Source organism: Abrus precatorius, unplaced genomic scaffold (genome assembly GCF_003935025.1).
Source record: "Abrus precatorius isolate BTA unplaced genomic scaffold, Abrus_2018 Scaffold10, whole genome shotgun sequence".
NCBI lineage: Eukaryota > Viridiplantae > Streptophyta > Magnoliopsida > Fabales > Fabaceae > Abrus > Abrus precatorius.
In genome coordinates, this window is record NW_020874292.1 from 19604051 (window position 1) to 19624332 (window position 20282).

A 20282-nucleotide genomic window follows, 5' to 3' on the forward strand; every position below is an offset into this window, starting at 1 on the left:
ATTTTAAAAAAATAAATTAAGATCCAAGCATGTAGTGTTTCAAAATTAGAGTTTGTTGTGCTTGAATCTTAATCTTTTTTGTTTGTTTAATTTTTCAAAAAAAATAATATGCTAAGTGAATTCGTGACATAGAAATTTCAAAGTGAGATAGAGGATAGAGATTGGAAGTGCCAGCAAAGTGTGAGCCACGTCACCACGGAAATTAACGTCAGGTACAAAATTAAAAATAAAATTAGTTAAGTATTAAAATGAAAAAATAATAAATAATAATTTAAAATAAGTTTTATTTAGAGGTAGTTAAAACATATTTAAGCTTAAAAAAATAAAACTTAATTATAAAAAAGAAAAATAATCTATGATACATCTATTAGTTATTTTCTTATATATTTTCATTTGAAATATACTTATCACTATATATATATATATATATTAAAAATGAAAATTAAATTATATTAAAATTATGATAAATATGCATTTAATAACATTTTTAATAAAAAAATTTCTTCTTTTGACACTGGTTATCATTTTTTTATACTAATTGAACTAGAGGTTGCACTAACATGTGTACATTAACAAACATTATACTGACAAATTTTTATACCATTCCCATGTACTTCCGATAAAATGTTGTCTTAATATTATCTATTGAGTGGAATTTAAATTTGAACACATTTGAGAAAATAATTTAATTGAATATTTACTCAATAAACTCTAATAAAATAATAAATTATTTATTAATTTAACTGTTAAGCGTAAATATGCTAAAAAAAACTAATAACGTCATAAATCACTTTTATAATAATCAAATGCACTTCCAAACGCTATATTGATCGATTCAATTCAGCCTTTAACTTTCCGGACAAAACTCGCATAAATTTTCAGCATTTAAAATGGAAAAGCTATAAAGAACATATATTATACAAACCTTTTTTTTTTATTTTTTTTGCTTTTATTTTCATCTGGACCAGCGAAAAGAGTCCAGTCAACTATATGACATAACGTACATTGTTCCTATATTAACATGTTCTCTGCTCAATCTAAAGTTTTCATCGTTATCTGTCATTATCCTGATTCTCACGGTTTTCATCCCCCGGAGTTTCAGTATAAACTTGTCCTTGGTCTCTCACATCTCTGAACATCGAAAAAAACGAGTTGAGGCCCTCAGCTGAAGCGCCTCCTAAGATCCATAATAACAAAGAACTAAATGAATTCATGGATCCAGGGTTGGGACCCCTTTCTGCTTGTCGAATGTCTGCTTGCTCAGGAATCTGTGCAGGGTTGGCAACCCTCTCTCGATTATTCTCCGACCGCCCTTGAGGGTCAGCAACTCCTTGTCCATTTTGCGGCATTGATTGATCAAAACCAGGTCTGAACCCTGCCCCAGTAGGGAAATCTGTATAACTTAATCCTTGGTTTCTTGTGTTCAATCTTGTAATGTGTAACGTTGATGCAAGAATGGTGGAAGAGGTAATGTGGAAGTCCGGGTGTTGTTGAAGTTGTGACCGTCGATTTTGCATGAACCTTTGCAATGCTGGTACCTGATAGTAATAAACATAGAAGTTAAATTTCAGTTAAGCAAGGGTGAGCATACTTATAATGAGCATAAATAAAGCTTCTAAAAGAATCATGATTACAAAAACTGACACTTCAAATACACATAGGAATTAAACTCTGAAAATCATATTCCTTTTCCTAATACTGGAAAGAATTTCCTTGTTCATTTGTCATAAACCTCACACTTAGCGCACGTTTCCCAATCCCCTCATCAAGTCTTCGGACCTTTCTTAAGACAAGATATGCCTTACTTTGTCGTTAAAACCAAGACATAATATTGAGAAACGAACCTAAAGAACCAAACAATGCCTTTTAAGATACTCTTCTAGCAATATTATGATATAGGAGAGAGAACTGTCATCATTTCCAACAAACCCAGAGGATGAGTATCAAGTTCAATACCACTGTCTGGGAAATTTAGGAGCAGACAATGACATTTTCTTGAGGCTCCCCACCTCGAACCAATATATATATATATATATATATATATATATATATAACCCAAGCAGAAAGGAGAAAAATATTGGGATTTCTAATAAGCCAATGGTCATCACTCTTTACCTCAAACCGATTCCAAAAGTACAGGATAAGGTGTTGCATAAAAGCTGCTGTTGTAGAGAGAGCCAAATATGAAAAACCTGGAAATTTAAAATTCATTATTTCCAAATAAAATTAACTTAATCCAACTAAACCAAAAAAAAAAAAAAAGCAGTATGAACATACCATAAGCATAAGAGAAGAAATATATGTGGAAGACCAGGAAATACAGCAAAAAGAAGCGAGGAAAAAACTTCATTGATATTGGTGTTCGGACACTGCAAGTTTAAAATAAATACCCTCATATTAGATGGCCATCAAACGACAGCACAAGTACAAAAATATGCATGAACATTGTATGATAGATACTGGTCCAGAGACTAGGAAAAACAACAAAAATGTACATATTTAATAGAAGTGATCCCCATTAGCCCTGGATCAAATAACTCAGATTAGGAAGAGAAAGGGTGATTAACTGATTACAGAACTGCCCTCCCCAGGGATTCAAAAGCCTGGTCTCTCGCTCCCACCCAAAATGAACTCATCAACTCCTTCCTCTACCTTCTTTGCCTCTATTTATAACAGTAATTAGCTATTCTAGTTCTAATAGCTTGCATGCTTAACTAATGGGCAAGCCCACTTGATTTCTTGGGGACATTTTCATTTCTCTAGTTTTGAACATTCCTGATTGGTGATCAAGTGATAACAGTGTATATTGTCATAAATCATGTCAGTTAAATACAGTCACCACAACAATCGATTAATGAATTGGCATATAAACGGCAGTAAAGGTATCTTCTTTGGATATGCATGAAAATTAAAAAAGTAGTGTTGCTAGAGTGTATTCCCTTCTAACCAATTCCAAATTTGGTGAAGTACATTTGGACTTGGCATTTGAAGGGTTGTGTAGTCCAATGACCAAAAGAGAAAAAGAAACAGCAAACTTATGACACATCCAATGACCATAGCTCACAATACTGGCAGAAAAATTACAATAAATACACAACTTAATGTCCACTTACGTTGACTTCAGTACACAACCAAGGCCCAACTGGTAATGAAACCAAAAATATTTTCTAAGCAACAAAGCCACCAGACACGTCTCAGCAGTGATTTCAAACTTCACATTATATTAGTTACATAGCATTGAGAGATAGAGATATATACCTAATAAGAGTAAACAGTTCACATAACCAGACAAGGATCAAGACCATGAAGGCAAGCAGCTGATCGTCATAAAACTCAAAGAGGAAAAACAGAATACCAATCATAATCTGCAGAAATAAATAAGCAATTTATCAGCAAAGCTGATACAATAAGAAATAGCACAAATAAAAGATAATTCAAATAGAAACTTATGACAAAAGTAAATCTATTCAAATGAGTGCTTACAGGAACAAAGACAAGCGATTCAATCACATGGACAAAGATCAGCTGAAATGTTGGAAGGCGATGCCGAGCATGGTGTTGAAGCTGCACTGTATAGACTAGCAGATGTGAAAAACTAACCCCATTGCAGCAGAAAAGTATGGCAAAACCATGAACAGTATTGGAATATTTTATAGTGCCAAATGAATTCATTCTTATGGTTGGAAGTAGCAAACTAAATCCGTAGGTACTTAGTGGATGAAGGACCCTCTGAATAAATCTCCCAATAGCACTTTCTGGACAAGCCTGATTGCTTCTAAATTGATTTTAGATGAATTGAAAGCAAACAATTACTACATGGGGCAATGGACCAAATGAAAGATAGATGCAATGCAAGTGCAAATCACTAAATCAGTTTTCACATAATGAAACCTCTGTATACAAAACAAACAATTCCTACCTGTGAACTTCAGCATACGAGTCTGTGTTTCTCTTAATGTAAATGACACAGACATTGTGGTCGTAAAAAACACAAACAAGGACATCATAAGCACACCGCATTTTGTTACAAGGTAGTCTGCACAGGAAAAATAATACACAAGTTACAAGTCAACAGAAGCAGCTCTGAATTACATTATACATCACAAAATACAGTATAATGCAACCTGAAAAAGCAAGCAAAATAGGAACACAGGATTTCTAAACGTAAACTGTTTTAAGGCAAAAAACTGATGATGGTCTTTTGAAAGAGACTGCAAATTTGGAGCAAGAAGAGGCTGAAGAATCATGTTTTAAACAAATAAGATTTTTTCCAAAATCCAAATTTGGAGTTACCATACAGATGGTAACACCTTGTTTCACAAGTTTAGCCACACCATCTGTCCTGCTCAGTTTCTCTCCTAACCTTTTGCATTCAATTACTTCAATACTAAGTTCTAATATCTGTTTGTGTTCTCCATCTCTAAGATGCCGCTGCAATACTAAGAGCTCTTTGATAAACTGATTCAATCCAACTAAACCTGGTAGTGAAGGTACCATACTTTGAGGATTAAGCTGAACAAACATTGGACCTTACTAATCTAAATTTTGGATTTAATCATGAACTATATGCTGCAAGTGCCCATATAAGACCAACCAAGATTACTGGGCAAACAGGAGAAACCTTTAAATTAAAGTACAGACCATGAAAACAATCCCTTCAAATAACGGCTGCTCAACAACGCAAATAGAAGGGTAAATCAACAAACCTCCAAATCTAGCAGGGCCTTCCGGAGCTTCCTGTGCAAAACTAAGGTTATAGAATTCCTTTGTTTGATAATTATAAAGATAACCTGCACCAAAGTCCCAAAAGAATTTGAGCCATATTTAAATCCTGAAAGTTCAAAGCATGTGAATGACACTGTTTAAAGTAGCCGTTAGTGAACAATTATACGAATTAGTTTATCCATAAAACAGACTGTTACCTTGACCAGGAGAACTCAATAAACTGTTAATTAAAATTGTATCATATCCGACAAATCTGTTTATGAGTAGTTGCTGCCACCTGGAAATGAAAAATACATCGTGAACTATTCTTAAAAAATATATTAAATATTACCATATAACATCAAATCCTGAGAATATTTATCCTATCAGCAAAACAATTCACACCCAGCAGTAACAAAACTATGTACAAGTAGCTTCCGATTGAGATAACTTGTCACTTCCTGGACTGAAACAAGATAATCATGCTAATATCTTATTCGTACCTGTTTCCAAAGCAGGAATGCCAAGCTGATACACTAACATTTACGGTACGTATATTATGATGAGACTTGGCACTTTCAGGTAACAAGAAATATCCCTGCAAAATAACATTACATGAGCCACAACATAGAAGAGCAATCTTCAATAAATAACTGAATCAACATCAAAAGAAGCTTCAACAAACTGATAGCATCTACTTCAAATGTACTATTTTTGAGAAAATTCAGCCTTATTAAACTTAAAATTGAATAGATAAAGAAGAGTAATATACCTTTTCCGTGGTGTACAGATATGTGGGTTCAAATAACTTGCTTTTCTTTTTAAGCCATTGCACTGAAATTGAAAACACAATTTATTAAACAACAATACAAATATTAATGGGAGAAAGAAAGAGAAAAGAATAAGAGAGAAAAAAAAAAGTAAACATTCATTTATATGGAACCACTGACAAGAACATAATGCAAATAGATCCTATACTTCTTAAATTTCTGGTTAAAGGACAGTATAACATAAAAAAACCTTTTATATTTCCTAATTAATTTTATTAAGTAAATAGATTCTGAAAATCCATGAATTCAACATGAAAGGAACCCATTTTTACACTAACAACCATTATCAGCATGTAAAATTTACTGAGTGAGGATCATAAAGTGAAAAAGTCATTTATATCTGGGTCTCTTGGATTTGAATAAACCGAAGCCAACATAAGTTGTAAGAGCAGTCTTCCTTTCCCATACATATTTTTAATTCAAATAAACATGAGCAATAAAAAAACCAACTCTCTCCACATTTGAAGGAATAATAGCAGTTATTTAAACCCATTTTCTATTTTAAACACATACAGACAAAGACTTGTTGAAGAATTGCAAAGAAACTCAACCATAAAAGGTTTTTTTCACGTCAAATAGAAAAAAATAATTGGAAACAAATTTTGAAACTTTTTTATATTTAGAAAGGCCACTTGCCATGCATTATACTCAAACTTATATGGAAAATATTGCAATTACCTGCATTAGAGTTAAGCTTGTCCAAACGAAGGAAATGCATCCATTTGGGAATATCAAGATTTAGGTGTACACCAGCAATATTCTACACTTGAAAGTTCAAAGTTTAGCAGAATTTTGAATAAACTTGATATTCACTAAGAATTTATAAACTTTGGCAAGAAATAACCAGAATGCATCATCATAACATAAATAGTCTAATCTAGCACCAAGAAAGAATATATTCTACTTACCCACAGCTTCTGAAAACTACCCATAATCTGCATTGTGTGTCTCCAAATGAATGAGATACGCCTATACCACTTTTTTCCAAAATGTATAATTGCTGCTTTTAATGTCTCTTTGGCTGATAAAGTAAAACTATTCCGTGGTTCATCTTTATCAATTTTGATGACAGAATCTTCAACAACAGGCCTGGTGTTTTGGTTAATTGTACAGGTTTCAGCTTGGTGTTCAAGAAATTCAGTGTCAGTCTTCCAAAACTTAAATGCCAATTTTCCCCTCCTAGCACCTGAACCAATCCAGTTCCACCAAAAATTGGAAGCCAAAAATGTCAACTTATCTCCACTGACATCAGAAACCTCCATTTTATCTGTTACAATTTCTGTTTCAGGAGGATTTATTTTGTTTGATTCAGAATCATTTTGAGACCATAGGCCAGCACTGGTTATCTGCAACAATGGTTACGATATGTCATGTCCATGCATACAGGAACATAACCAGAGAACATAGAAAATTTATCTCCCAAGTACCAGCTAAAACTTAAAGTAGGTCATTGGAGCTATCAAAATGAAGGATGAAGGAAAGTGGCAATTTCATGCACTTACAGGATAAAAGTGAAAAATTTTAAAACAAAATTATGCAAGAAAGTTGAAACATGCCAATACTGAATTTCTTATAACATAAAAGGCATTATTTATTCACAGTGTGATCCTGGTTAAAAGCTTTTAAAAGCACAAAATAGAATGTGCATTTAAGAATGGAAGGCAATCTATACCTTAATCTGAATAAGTTGGGCTTCTGATGTTACAACTCCGGATAGCTCACTGGAACACCCAGGCTTCACATAGACAAGAAAAACTTGTAAGAAACCAAAGGAAACAAATTTGAAAAAAAGTAGTTGATTCTAACTTAAGAAGCAAACAGTGAATAAAACTGGAACTACCTCGATTCATGGGTTATCAAACACTAAAGCCTTACATTGGTTAGGAACAATCAAGTTTTCTAACCTCATGGTTAAGTATCAGAAGGAAAGAATCATTTAATATAATTTAGATATGTCAAATGTTGAAATACAAAAGCAACTCCTGTATAGAATAGAATAGCAAGGGGTTGAAGTAAGATCATGAACACAGAAGAGAGTGACACAAGTAGCATTCATAGAAAAGCAAAAGAAAGGTGGAGTAGCATTAATGTTACTCAGATACTGTAGCTTGAAATAGTATGTGATTGCTTGGCAATTCATTTATCCAACTTGGTAAGCAATAACGATTTAACCGAAGCGTCTTAACACTGTTGTCCACTGTGAATATTAAATTCTACTTTCAAAGTCAAATTTAGGGATGTAAGAAACTAAGGCTGGAATCTACTGTGCACACATTACAGTGATACAACAATTAGAGTGTGTTTTCTTTCGATTTTGGATGCTTCAAAAATAGGTTTGCCTTTCACAAGATGGAGTCCATGAGTAGCTTGATGTGTATTGCAATTTTTCACTTAAAAGTAGATGTGCTCCTGCTTTCACTATAACCAATTATACTACACCAACTCCTGGAAGCTGTACTTTACTTCACCAAAATCAAATTCACCAACACCTTAAGGGGTCAGAATCATGAGAAGTGCATCTAGCAGAAATGCAAAGTCCATGAAACCGTAAGAACTACAGCTAATCCAGCATTTCCATTAACATAATTGCATTATAGTTAGAAGAACCCCAACATTCTCTATCAAATACAGAATGTTATATATACCAAAAGCAACACCAAAAGAATAAGTCAAGTCCCAACATTCTACCACTACATACCGTATGCCTATTCACCACAAAACAAACCACGCCCATTTCTTAGTAGGCATCCACTCTACAGAAACTCTCCCCATTTGTAATAAACATAAAAAATCACCAATCTAGCTCCTACTGTCAAAACTGAAAAAAAAAAAAAAAAAAAAGAGTTGATTTCACTTGTTGCTTCACCTGTCCCAATTCAAAAGTTCACGATTATACGATCAATTTGAGGTATATTGAAGCATTCAAAGGTCGTCAGTAATAAATTGGCTCACAAAACCGCGCGCACAACAGAAGAAAATATTATAATAGGCAGAGACTAAAATCGAAAAGCCCTAAAAGTGGTTGAAATTGAGAGAGGGAGAAGCTGAAAAAATAGAGACCTGCTGAACGTAATTGGCGTGCATGACAACGAGAATACAGAACAAAGTGATGGCAATGAAAAGGTAGAGATACTCCAAAGCAACTCTGACTTTGGGTGTCAGCATCTGCGAAAACCTCTCCTGCACGCGAATGAAGGTCTGCTCCGGATCCATGGCGCGCCCACACAATGGAAATGGAAAAGGAGGGAAATAATTGCCAAAAAAGTGATGCAAAATCAAAGGTTTTCGTTCGAAGGAGTGATTATCATATTCATGAATTGATGATCATTCACGCTTCCCACGAGGATTTGGATTACTACACTCACCAACACATACATGTACCAACAGCAGACCTTAATTCAATTTTTTTTCCCTTGTCGTCTCCTTCTCGTTTGTTTGGCAAACAGAACGAGATTATACCTAGCGCAAGCAGGTCCAGGATAAGGTTATCCTGTTTTTACGTTTTGTTATTCATCTTTAATTTTTTTATAATTTTATTTTTTACTAAACAGTTATATGTTCTAATATTATTCCTTAGAAATAATCGAAGAAAAATTCCTTTTGTTAAATTTTTATTTTTATATATTTTTTAATTATTAAATAAAAATTAAAAGCAACAAAAGCAAGACTCACAAAGTGCAAACAATGAGTTGTCTCAAAAGCAACTTAAATTGGTGTTGCTTTTTCAGTCTGTTCCCTTAGCTTTTTCACACTTTAACGAATGTAAAGTAATTAAAGGAGTTAATAGAGTGTATTTAATAAAAACTCACAAAATAATGGTTCAAAAATTTGTTTAGTAATTAAAAAGATTTAATGGAACATATTTAATTCTAAAATTATTTTAAAATTTTTTACAACTTTTTATAAATTACACAATGATAAAAGATTAAATGTATTTTTTGTTTTTAAAATATTCAATGAATTCAATTTTTTATTTAATAATTGCTTTAAAAAGTATTTTTTGTTCAAAACTTATTATCTTTTGTGGTTGATACACTCTTAGTTAAAAAGTTTACATAATTAATTAATTTCAAAATATTGCATAAATAAAGTATGTGTTATAAAAGTTAATAGTTTTTAATGATGCAAAAATACATTATTAGTTGATAGTGTAAGGAAAATTATACTGTCAAAGTATTTCAATTAAATTCATAAAAAAAATTAAAATGTGAATTTTTAGAAAATCAAATATAATAATATTTTAATATTACTCAAAATAATTGAAACTATTTAAAATATTATAATAAAGATAGCAAATAAAGGAAGTAAACATAAAACTACTTTTATCGTGAAATATTTTATAATTATTCACCTGATATATTATATGTTCACGGTGAATAGATAAATAACTATGTTTGATTGTATTTTAAGAAACGTTTCTTTCATGTACTGGTACAATTTTCCTTAAAAATTTTATATTGTATCATCATCTTTTTTTTACACTAATTTAATGATTCAAAACATTAAAAATATAAAATAATATGTTGATAAATGTAAAGCCAATAAAACTATATTTCATATACACGCCAACATATATACTTTTTACATTAAAAAAATATAAAAACAATCTATTTCATTTGTTTTGTTTTTTGTTTATCATATTTATTGCATTTTCTTTTTATGATATTGTTTTATTTAAAATTAAATTAAAATTAAAATATACTAACGTTTACGCTGTCATTCACTCATTACACTCGTAACAATCATTAACTGTAAATAAATTTGCATTTGAATATTACGAAAGAAAATTTTTATTTTTTGTATTAAAAATTTTGATTTTTAATACAAAAATTAAAATAGATTAAAAACCAGTCAATATTATGAATCGAAATTTACTATAATATCAATCTTTTACTGCACTTTTTTGTGTGAAAAATGCATCTTTTTCAGCTCCTATGCATGTCAAAAAATTGTATTTTGGCCTATATACTTTTTATTTTTTGAGTAATGATAAGTACGGAAGTTTAACCTGTGATATATTTTTTTTAAATGGACTGAATCAACATGAAGTAATTCCCTAGCATGAAAGATAAGACCGTTGACACTCGTGTTTATTTACTTAATTAATTTTTTATTTCACTCTTCTGAACTTATTTTATTAAACATTCTCTTTTAAAACATCAACTTACCTTCTTTGCATAGAGAATAACGTTGTTATGCAGTAAACCGCTTGACAACAACCAAGTGTAGATGATATCATCAGTTTTCTTTTTTAAATAAAATAGAAAAAGAAAATCTTTAAAAATGTTGTATTTTTTCAAAAAATTTAAAATATATCCTAATCTATTTAATACATAAATTATTCTAAAGTAAAATAAATTTTAATTTATATACAAAACACAAAAGTCCTAAGTAACTTGTAATCAAGAGGACTGTTGGTGCTAAATTTGAATATGATCATGCTACGGTTAAGTTACACTAAAACGAAATGACTTATAATTCATGTATAAGTCAAATAACCCTTATATCACTTATATACTATTACAGTCATGCTAATTACTAAACATGCACATACTTTATTTAGCATGGGCATAAGTTCAATTTTAAAATTTAAAAGAGCATAATTTTTTTTGCACATAAGTTTGATTTACATAAATTATATGTCTATTTCATATAAACTTCTAAATTTTATCTAACTTCTGTAGAAGATTTGCACAATTTTTTTTTCAAAAAATTTCATTTTTTTTTCATTTTTTTTATTTTTACATCTTTTTTCTTTATCATTTATGTACTTTAGTCTTATTCTCTAATGCCACTAAGATATTAAAAGTGATGATCTCATATTAATTAAAATTTAATTAGTGTCTTTTTTTTATTTTTAAAAAATTAACTCACATTGAAAATTATTATAATAAATTTAGTTGAATAAATCTTAAAAATTATATGAAACAAATATATAATTTGCATAAATTGAAACATTGTAGAAAATGTTATAGCATTTAAAAGTTTTAAGATCAACAATCTTCATGCTAATTTGGACACAATCATCCAAGAAGTCATGTCATTCTTAAGCAACTAAACGCATGATCACACTAGAAAATGACTAATTTTGAGAATTCTCAAAAAAAGAGGAAATAATTACATTTTTATTTTATTAGTACAAAAAAACCTGACATTACATGATACCTTTATTTGCAATTTTTACTTCTCCCAAATTTATATTTAAGGACCAAATTGCAAACAGCACAAAAAGAAACTTACGGAATAACGGTGTCAAATTATAGTCATTTGATAATTTTGAAGTTAATCTAACCACCACTAAATATCCTAACTCAAAAATAGACTTCAACTAAATTATTTTAGGTAGAAAATATTTAATATCTTTTTAATAACATAATAGTATAACTCCTTAATCATTAAATCCTTGTGCAAGTTGACGAGATTCAAGTCCATAAAAAATGTTGACAAGATCTTGAGCTTGTCACTGTTAGAGCAAGTTCATGGATAAAACTGTGTAGTCTCCAACTTAAGAGCGCTTTTGGAAGATCCAAAACGTTTTAATCAATTACAGAGTTCGACCCAAACTTCAAAAGAAAACAAACCTTAATCACAGGGGAAGATGTTTGGAAATAACAAATAAAGACAACATTACACAAAAGTTAGAGTATATATCATAAATACCTTTCGAAAAACGTTTACATTCTGGGTACATAAACCTCAAGGACACAATCCTCACCCCTCCAAGCCAGTAAAAGAACACAACAAATAAAATTTAATAATATGGAAGAAAAGAAAATGAATATGCTATAAAAACTAAAGAATAACACGAAACAATCAATTAAAAAAGGGATGAAAAAAATAAAAAACAGTGTCTCCAAAAGAAAAATTGAGAAGGCACTGATAGAAACGGCAGCAACCTGCAGTAAGAGAAGGGGTCATCATCAAATGTTAGTAGTTGATGGAACTTAAAACTGTTTTTTATTAAAATGATGCAATCAAAAGTTTCAATAATTTAGACAAGGTGGTGGTTGGGTAAACTATAGGCAAAATTTGTTTTACAAGGAGAACTCTATCTAGCAAATTTGTTCCCGCTAACGTTGATTTATATGGATCCACTGACGTAGTTATGAATTAACAACGAGCTTATTAGAAAAACAATAACAACCACTAGTGCTTTTACAAGGCTTCTTATAGGGGAGGATTGCAGAAATCCCTTCAATACTCAGGATACTGCATAGAGAAGTACAGCGACAAAGATCCGTTTAAGGTGTTTTATAGACAACTGGTATACCATTTCTCGTCAAACCAATCAATAAAAGTTCTCAAAAGCAGCGTACCTGGTAAAGGCAAAATGATCTTCTGCCAGGGCCGAACAGTTTTCTTCAAAAACAAATTTGACAAGTAAAACTTGCATAAATTCTTCAATTTGCTCATTGTTTGCACAATCAAGTATCAACTCCTTGGGGCAAATGCAGATAACGCATTTGCATGTGCAGGTGGGAGATTGCTCAGAAGGGGTTGCATTTGTTGCCCGTATAATGAAATTAGATGAGAAAAAGCTCTGCCAACTAGAGCTTTAACTTCAGATGTCTCAGCAGGTGATGCCACCACTTGAGCAAAAAGATTAACTAATTCAGGGACTAGGGAGAGGATCTGTGTTACATATAGAAATGGACAAACAGAATTAGGTAGGACAATATCATCACTGAGGGAACAACAAAACAAGGAAACAATCTTAACCGATTCGAAAAGAAACACTTACCTGGGAATTGGATGAAAATACAAGAGTAGAGACACAACTATAGACAGCCATAGACTCTTCACGGTCTTCTTTTAATGGAAGAACTCTCAAGAAAACAGGAAGAACCTGTAAAAAGCATCAAAGAGATTCAATACCAATATTTGGCCATCAAGTATTCACAACAGAATTAAAATAAAAGAAATTAGAAATGCAACACCCATTAGTTTAAACATTCGTGACACAGTTTTCATTGAGCAAGCATGAGCCATATAAATAAAGCAGGAATTACCTGATTTAATGGGATAGATTCTGGGTGTACCATGATCATTCTTGCCACAGCACCAGCTGCATTATCTCTCACTGCATCATCAGGCTCAGACTCACCAAATAAGGGATGAAGTTCACGTAATATATTGTCGTAGTATCTGGCATTGGATTAAAGAAAATACAAGGTATACAAGAACAAGATCCTACCCAAGAAACAACATATAGCAGTAACACTTCTAACATTGATTAACATAAATCCTAATATAAATTGTACTCCCATGAACTAAGCTAAAGAACAACAGAAAGATTAGCATACAACCATCACATGGGTAAAGAGGATACTTCAAAGATGAATCACCACCATTTTTGCACAACTCTCCAACACAAAATGCAGCATTCCTTCTATTTGTTGCCTCAGATGACACTAGTTCTTTAAGTACCAAAGGCATCACCCTCTGAGAAAGATAATATCACATTTAATAAATCATTTAAATTATCAGAATACTTATTATGATTGATGAAATAGATCACAAAAGGAAAAAAAAATTACAAGATTAAGAAAGAGAGTAACAAATTACATCCACATAGTTCGCAATAGGAGAACCCATGTTTTGAGCAACTTCAGCAAGGCAGGCAACTACCATAGTCCTATCTTGAGGGGGACGAGAAGCTTTCTGCATTTCAAAATGAGGACATTAATTTATGTTTCGTTCCTAAACTGTATAAGTTATAGGTTGCCAACTCACTGCAAATTTCATTAAAGGTTCAAATAGCTGTGCAAAAATGGGAGCAAATTGAGCACCCATGGACTTTGCAAATGCAGGAAGAAGATCAGAAACTGCATCCATAAGCACTTCATCATGTGCACTGTCATCATCATCAACTTCACTATCTGACTCTATCTGCTGACAAGCAGATTGCTCCCGAAGCAACAATGAAGTTGCATCAATAAGCTGGGGTAAGTCTGATATTTAAAGTAAATCTCACATTAACATCAGCTCAGAAAAATGAATTTAAATGATAGGTTAAATAATTGTATTAACTATTAACTATATGCTTACAAGGCTCAAGTGTCGCATATCCATAATCTCGGATGATGTCAGCCACACTAGTGCAAGCTTGAGCAACCACTTCCTTGTCATCATCTTCAACCATTGTCTTGATGTAAATATTCATCACAGTATCTGAACAATCAATCAGACTCAATAGGTTATACAGATAAAATGAACTGGCAAATCATGACTGGATAGAAAATCAAAATATTTTATCATTCTGTAGATTTTCTCACCAAGAATTTCTTTTGCTTTTGCAGCCCCTTCCTGAAAAGCAAGGGCAGTGTCAATCGTGGTGTCAGACATAGAAAGAAACGCTTCAAACTAAAGAACAAACATTTAAAATCCAAGAGAAGAAACATTTCTTTTTCATCTGCTATCATGTAGCAGCCATCTCCACATAATTGAAAAGCAAGATAATGGTTGACTAAGCAAAATGCCAACTATTATTGTTAGTGTTACAATTCTATACTTTAAGTATAGGGAAGGTACAAAAGACAGGGCCAGGAAAAAAATTCAAATAAATACAAGTCTATGCTTGAAAAAGGAAGAATAAAAAGATAAAAGGTGTCAATCAGACTCACATTTTGACTTTGGAAGATTGCATGAGCTGCGGTTAAAGTATCTGCAGTTAAAATCAAGCATATATCAGTGGACAATGGTGATCTCTCTCTGTGTGTGTGTGTGTGTGATTGATAGGTTCAAATATGATGCAACTCTTGAGCATGTCATTCACCATCATTTAGAATAATATTCTAGATGGTGAATGTATTTTCCACCAAACCAACCAGAAACAATTACTTAAGTCTTAAGGTAAGTACAAGGTTCCTCCCATGCTTAAATAAGACAACTTGCACAATAGGTAAAACAAACACAATTTTAGAAATAGAACAACATTCAGAAAATAGTTTTCGCTTACGTTTTAAAGAAATGATAGCCTGAAGTCTAACATCTTCATGAAAATAACCAGAGTGTTTCACCAAGATTCTTAGTGTCTCCTCCAAATAGCTTAAAATGATTAAAGAATTCAAATGTAACTAGTAGTGTTGGATTTTTATTTTGTTGTTGACAAAGGAGTAACCAAACTAAAAAAAGGGTAATTCAGTCAAAGGATACGGTGCATAAGAAGTCTTTGTGTGCAGTGCAAACAGGCCGAGGGCCTGTGTTGCTGCTGCCTTTTCATCCAAGACACCAGTTCTAATACTTATATTTCGAACTCTTGGCTCATCGTGAGCTTCATCGTCTGATGAAACTCCTCCAAATCCATTAGCAATTTCATCATCACACTCATCAATGTCAACCGCAGAACCGTCATCAAGATTGCAGGAAGAAAATGCAAGAGGCACAACATGAGGGAGATACTGTTTATCGATACAAAAATTCAATTATAAGAGTAAGCATGATATTGGAATAACATTAATTAATCTATGCAGACCTGTGCAAAACTGTCATCCAAAATCTCAGCAACATTGCTGAAGAAGCCATGGGTGTACTCCCGAAGCTCACTAAACTCCAGCCCAAATCCCTAAAAATAGCAGAAGAAAATCAAATTGTTCTAGGTCAAAGTAAAAAGGCCCAACAAGTGACAGAGGTAAGTAATAAGGCAATTACAGATATTGCAGCCTGTATATAAGGAGGTAATATTGGTTCCATTCTCATCCTCCCTACAGACATTGCAACTATTCCAACTAGTTCAGTTGCTCTTGCACGTGAACGGAGATCCTCATCATTAGTTAACACCATGAAGTTTTTCATCAACTCTAAAACCCTTTCAGCGTAAGGAATGAATGCTTGCTCTGCAGCAGAAGCTATAGAACCAATGGCAGACTGCAAGACCATACAGTGGAAAATATAAATTTAAAGACTAAAACAATAAATCAATAGCCGATTCAGTATGATCATGACAATCTTTACAACATACTGAATCTTCCCCGTACCATGCATGTTTCCTGCAAAACTCGGGAACTATTTTGGAGAGCTGTAAAAAGTCTTCCCATCAAAGGATCTAGGAAAGGAAGGATTTCTTCACCCATGTTCTCACAAAAAGCAGCCAAAGCATAGTATGACTTTTCCTGCATGAATTTAAAAGTAATGCTCAGACAACATGCAGACAATCTATTTAATTTGTTAGTTTTGGTAGTAGCATCTAACTAATATTCTATTGTATTGATAAGCTATTCCCTTCTCCAATGTGTACCTTTACTTCATCAGACGCATCCTCAAGAGCATTTAAAATGCAGGGAAGAACACTCTCATAATGGGATACAATTTCAGGTTGCAAGTGCTCAGCAAATTGACCCAAAGCAAAGGAAGCTGCCCCTCTGACCATTTGTTCTGGATCCCTCAGAGCTCCCAGGACAATATGGAGAACTGGCTCCAGCTTACTTTTCATGAGGTCCAAACAACCTTCTGAAATGACACCCAATGCAGTAACAGATGCTTCTCGAAACTTTGGGTTTGCATTTTGACAGCTTACAGAAGAAAACTCAAAAACTGGTGGGAAAACATGCTTTGGGATGTTCAAAGCCATAGTATCAATAACTTCTGCAGCAGCTCGATCTGGGGCAAGATCATCATCTTCATTTTCATTAGCTGATTCAGTAAGCAAAGGGCATAAAACATGTAGAATAGGAATGATCAGTTTATGCTTTTTCAAAGTACTAGACTTGTACTTTGCCAGCCATGAGATGATCTGAATTGCCTGTTAGATGCAGCAAATAACAGGAAGATAGTGAGCCAAACAACAACAACAGCAATAGTGAAAAAGTCATTTCATATACTTTGATCCTAACCAACCTGATGACGTGTGTTAGACTCTAAATTTTGACTTGAGCAAACCTCAAGGGAGAACTGAACTATGGATTTGACTGAATCTCCAAGAAGAGGCGCAGGAGATTCTATCAGCTCATCAAAAATTTCAAAAGCAATTATGGCTACATCTTCTTCTCCTGAGGCAAGGCACTGCCGTGATACATTCAATATGCTTGGAATGAACTCACGAAACTTAATCTGTACGCATATGATAAACCATGTCAGAAGAAAAAAAAAACTAAGAAAATACACAATATGCAGCTTAAGCTGAATAGGTAACATAATCTAAGAAGCAACTTAGCAGAACAGAAAAATTGCAGACAAATCATAAACTACTGGCCTCCTAATAATAGTACCAAATGAATGTAATGTACATCAAAACATCAAGTTTGAAAAACACAGATGATTACTTCGTATGATCAATACCTTCAGTTTCAGATGGCACATGCATTGCTCTTTCAAAGATCATTTACATCTATATGCATTAGTGTTAGCAAGCTTTTGCAGTACCCTGTGATAGTTTAACAAATCTGAAGCTTAAATAGGCCTGAGAAGCATTATTTGATGCTTTAAATTAAATGTGAACTTGTTGCCAAGTACAGTTGAAATTGTTATTGCCTATATCTTCCTTTGCCCCTCTCTCTAAAGGTTCAAATCAGGGAGTTGGTTGCAGCAAATTAATTCTCACTAATATGCCACACAACAAAATTTATGAGCTATGACTTATTACAACCAATATGGAAATCTTTAAATAACTTGTGATGAAATGAACATAGTTTGCAAACACTAAAAAATAAAAACTAATAGCAACATAACTTTTTCGCTTTGATTTTAATATTTGCAATTATATGAACAACGGACTCACCACTTCATCTCCGTCGTGAGTGAACTCCAGAAAAGACCCCACCGCCCTAAAAAACCAAGCATAGTTCTCAATAAGCAACGATAGGATACTATAATAAGTGCTTTGTATAGACAAAAGCACATGAAAAATAAACATAGACTAACTTGAGGGCGGCAACTCTAACACGGTTGCTAGTCTCATCCTGCAAGCACTTGAGTAAAAGAGCTTGCAGATCTGCAAAATATGGCCGAAAAGCATTCCCAATTGTTTCAGTTAAAGAGCTGAAGAGAATTAACGCGACCTTACATTCGAAAAGCAACAATACTCGGTTAGTCAATCAAACAGGAATGCACTCAATGAAATGCACTCAATGACATAACGGAGACAAATAAGAACACAACATCATCTTCTCAAAGCACACGAGTGGACAATAAGATACAAGAACTTGGAATGAGATTACTTAAGAAAGCAATATGGCATAATTTTCATCACGATGCAGTTGTAGTAGAAGAATAAGAGAACATACTTCACGATGATCTTCCTGCGCACTCTGACTACAGTGGAAGAGGAATGGCAGCAAATCGGGCCACTCGCCGGAAGGAACAGCATACTTGGCAACAATACTAACGACGTTGGCACTTGCTTTCCTAACAGGGGGACTGAAGAGCAGAGAAGTGAATGAGAAGTCAGGTTAGGTTATGAGTCAAAATAGAATTGGTAAAAGGTACCTGTGCTCCATGGTGATGGTGTCGATGAGGGAGGTTTTGACGAGTTGTTTGAGTTGAGGGGAGAGTTTGGCCCAATGACCGGTGATCTTTTTGCGGAGGAGGACGGCGGCGAGCTGGCGGACGTTTGGGGTTTTGGCGGTGCGCATGTGGTGGACCAAGGCGGGAACAACCTGTGGGTCCTTGGCGAGGCGCTTAATTTGGTCTTCGGCCTGACGGCGGGCATCGTTGTCGGGCATGAGGAATTGAATCAGCAACAGTTCTAGGGATTGCGCCATCTTTGTTCTTTCGCTGATTCTTCCTCTGCCTCTTCCTCTTAAGATTGAATAATGAGTGAGGGTTTTGGTTGCTTTCTTTCTTCTTGCTTTGTATTTAAGGGACTTGCCAAGCTTTTCTACTATGCCTGCCGCCACTTAACACCTACACTAACACAGGGTTTTGCTTTTAGTTTTCGTTTTCGTAAATTATCGTTATTCCCCCGTGTGAGAGCGTCGCTTGTGTCAAAAACTAAGTCCCTCGTGGGCATTCAATACCATATGGGAATAATTAGATAAAAAAATTAAATAAAAGTAATAAAATTTTATTTTATTTTATATTTGATATACTAAAATAATAAATTATTATATTACATTGTTTTGTTTATTTTTTAACTTAGTTATATGATAAAGTTTATGTTAAGAATAGAGTAAAATAAATTCGTCGTATTTATTGATTAAATAAACACTAAAATTAAAATTAAAAAAGATATATCTTATTATACTTTCAACATCCCCAATTGTGTGCATAGAGTTTAGAGTATTTGTTACATAAGCTGTATAAAAATATAAAAAGAGAATATTAATCGTATTTTAGTTTAAAAAACTAAAAAATATTAAAACATATATTTTATTGTCATTTTGATATGAATTTATTATTTTTATTTATTAATTTTTAATTAATATTTTTAAAATATTTATTAATAAGTACCTTAATATTACGTGTGTCTATATAAAATTTTAATGATATATTTAGTAGATGAGATATCTAATAGGATAAATTATTTTATTTTATTTTAATTCATAGTTTGGTGAATCACTATAATGAGATTGACTCATTTTATGTCATTTTCTTTTTAAAAATTAAGTGGATGAAAAAGGTTAGATTGCACTACATAATAATAATAATAATAATAATAATAATAATAATAATAATAATAATAAGTATTTGTTTCTTACATCTAAAGTTCATATACGAGTTTTTTTTCATACGTAAAATGTGATATTATTTGTTTTTTCTTTCTATCCTTTTCATTCCCTTTGTGTACAACTCACTTAACTCTCATTCTTATTT

The 20282-nt window shown here is 32.8% G+C and overlaps 2 protein-coding genes across 6 annotated transcripts; both read right to left on the bottom strand.

Annotated features, from left to right (window-relative positions):
- Nucleotides 1-880: 880 nt before the first annotated feature.
- LOC113869855 (membralin-like protein At1g60995) lies at nt 881-8961 on the bottom strand. Of its 4 annotated transcripts, XM_027506381.1 has the most exons (15): nt 8595-8747; nt 7207-7269; nt 6782-6880; nt 6443-6682; nt 6213-6294; nt 5477-5538; nt 5208-5302; nt 4923-5002; nt 4707-4790; nt 3920-4036; nt 3484-3569; nt 3259-3365; nt 2278-2369; nt 2116-2192; nt 931-1538 (listed from the first exon to the last, which is right to left on the bottom strand). In XM_027506381.1, the coding sequence occupies exons 1-15, from the start codon at nt 8745-8747 to the stop codon at nt 1053-1055; spliced, it is 1923 nt and encodes a 640-aa protein (XP_027362182.1). In that variant the 3' UTR covers nt 931-1052. The 4 variants fall into 4 exon arrangements, with proteins under 4 accessions (XP_027362160.1, XP_027362182.1, XP_027362174.1 ...); XM_027506359.1 differs by having other exon boundaries at nt 881-1538; nt 6443-6880; nt 8595-8961; XM_027506373.1 differs by having other exon boundaries at nt 3259-3317; nt 6443-6880; nt 8595-8876.
- A 3160-nt stretch (nt 8962-12121) lies between these two features.
- LOC113866796 (importin-4) lies at nt 12122-19434 on the bottom strand. 2 transcript variants are annotated; one of them, XM_027501598.1, is made up of 22 exons: nt 19347-19434; nt 18957-19306; nt 18755-18887; nt 18393-18529; nt 18250-18295; nt 17370-17582; nt 16771-17274; nt 16511-16645; nt 16185-16400; nt 16009-16098; nt 15690-15934; nt 15493-15581; nt 15158-15198; nt 14810-14840; nt 14583-14705; nt 14268-14485; nt 14100-14195; nt 13864-13976; nt 13544-13679; nt 13276-13380; nt 12851-13166; nt 12122-12430 (listed from the first exon to the last, which is right to left on the bottom strand). In XM_027501598.1, exons 2-21 carry the CDS (start codon nt 19229-19231, stop codon nt 12966-12968), a joined length of 3147 nt encoding a protein of 1048 aa, XP_027357399.1. In that variant the 5' UTR covers nt 19232-19306; nt 19347-19434; the 3' UTR covers nt 12122-12430; nt 12851-12965. The 2 variants fall into 2 exon arrangements, with proteins under 2 accessions (XP_027357399.1, XP_027357406.1); XM_027501605.1 differs by lacking the exon at nt 19347-19434 and having other exon boundaries at nt 12165-12430; nt 14264-14485; nt 14810-14897; nt 18957-19315.
- Between the last annotated feature and the right edge of the window lie 848 nt (nt 19435-20282).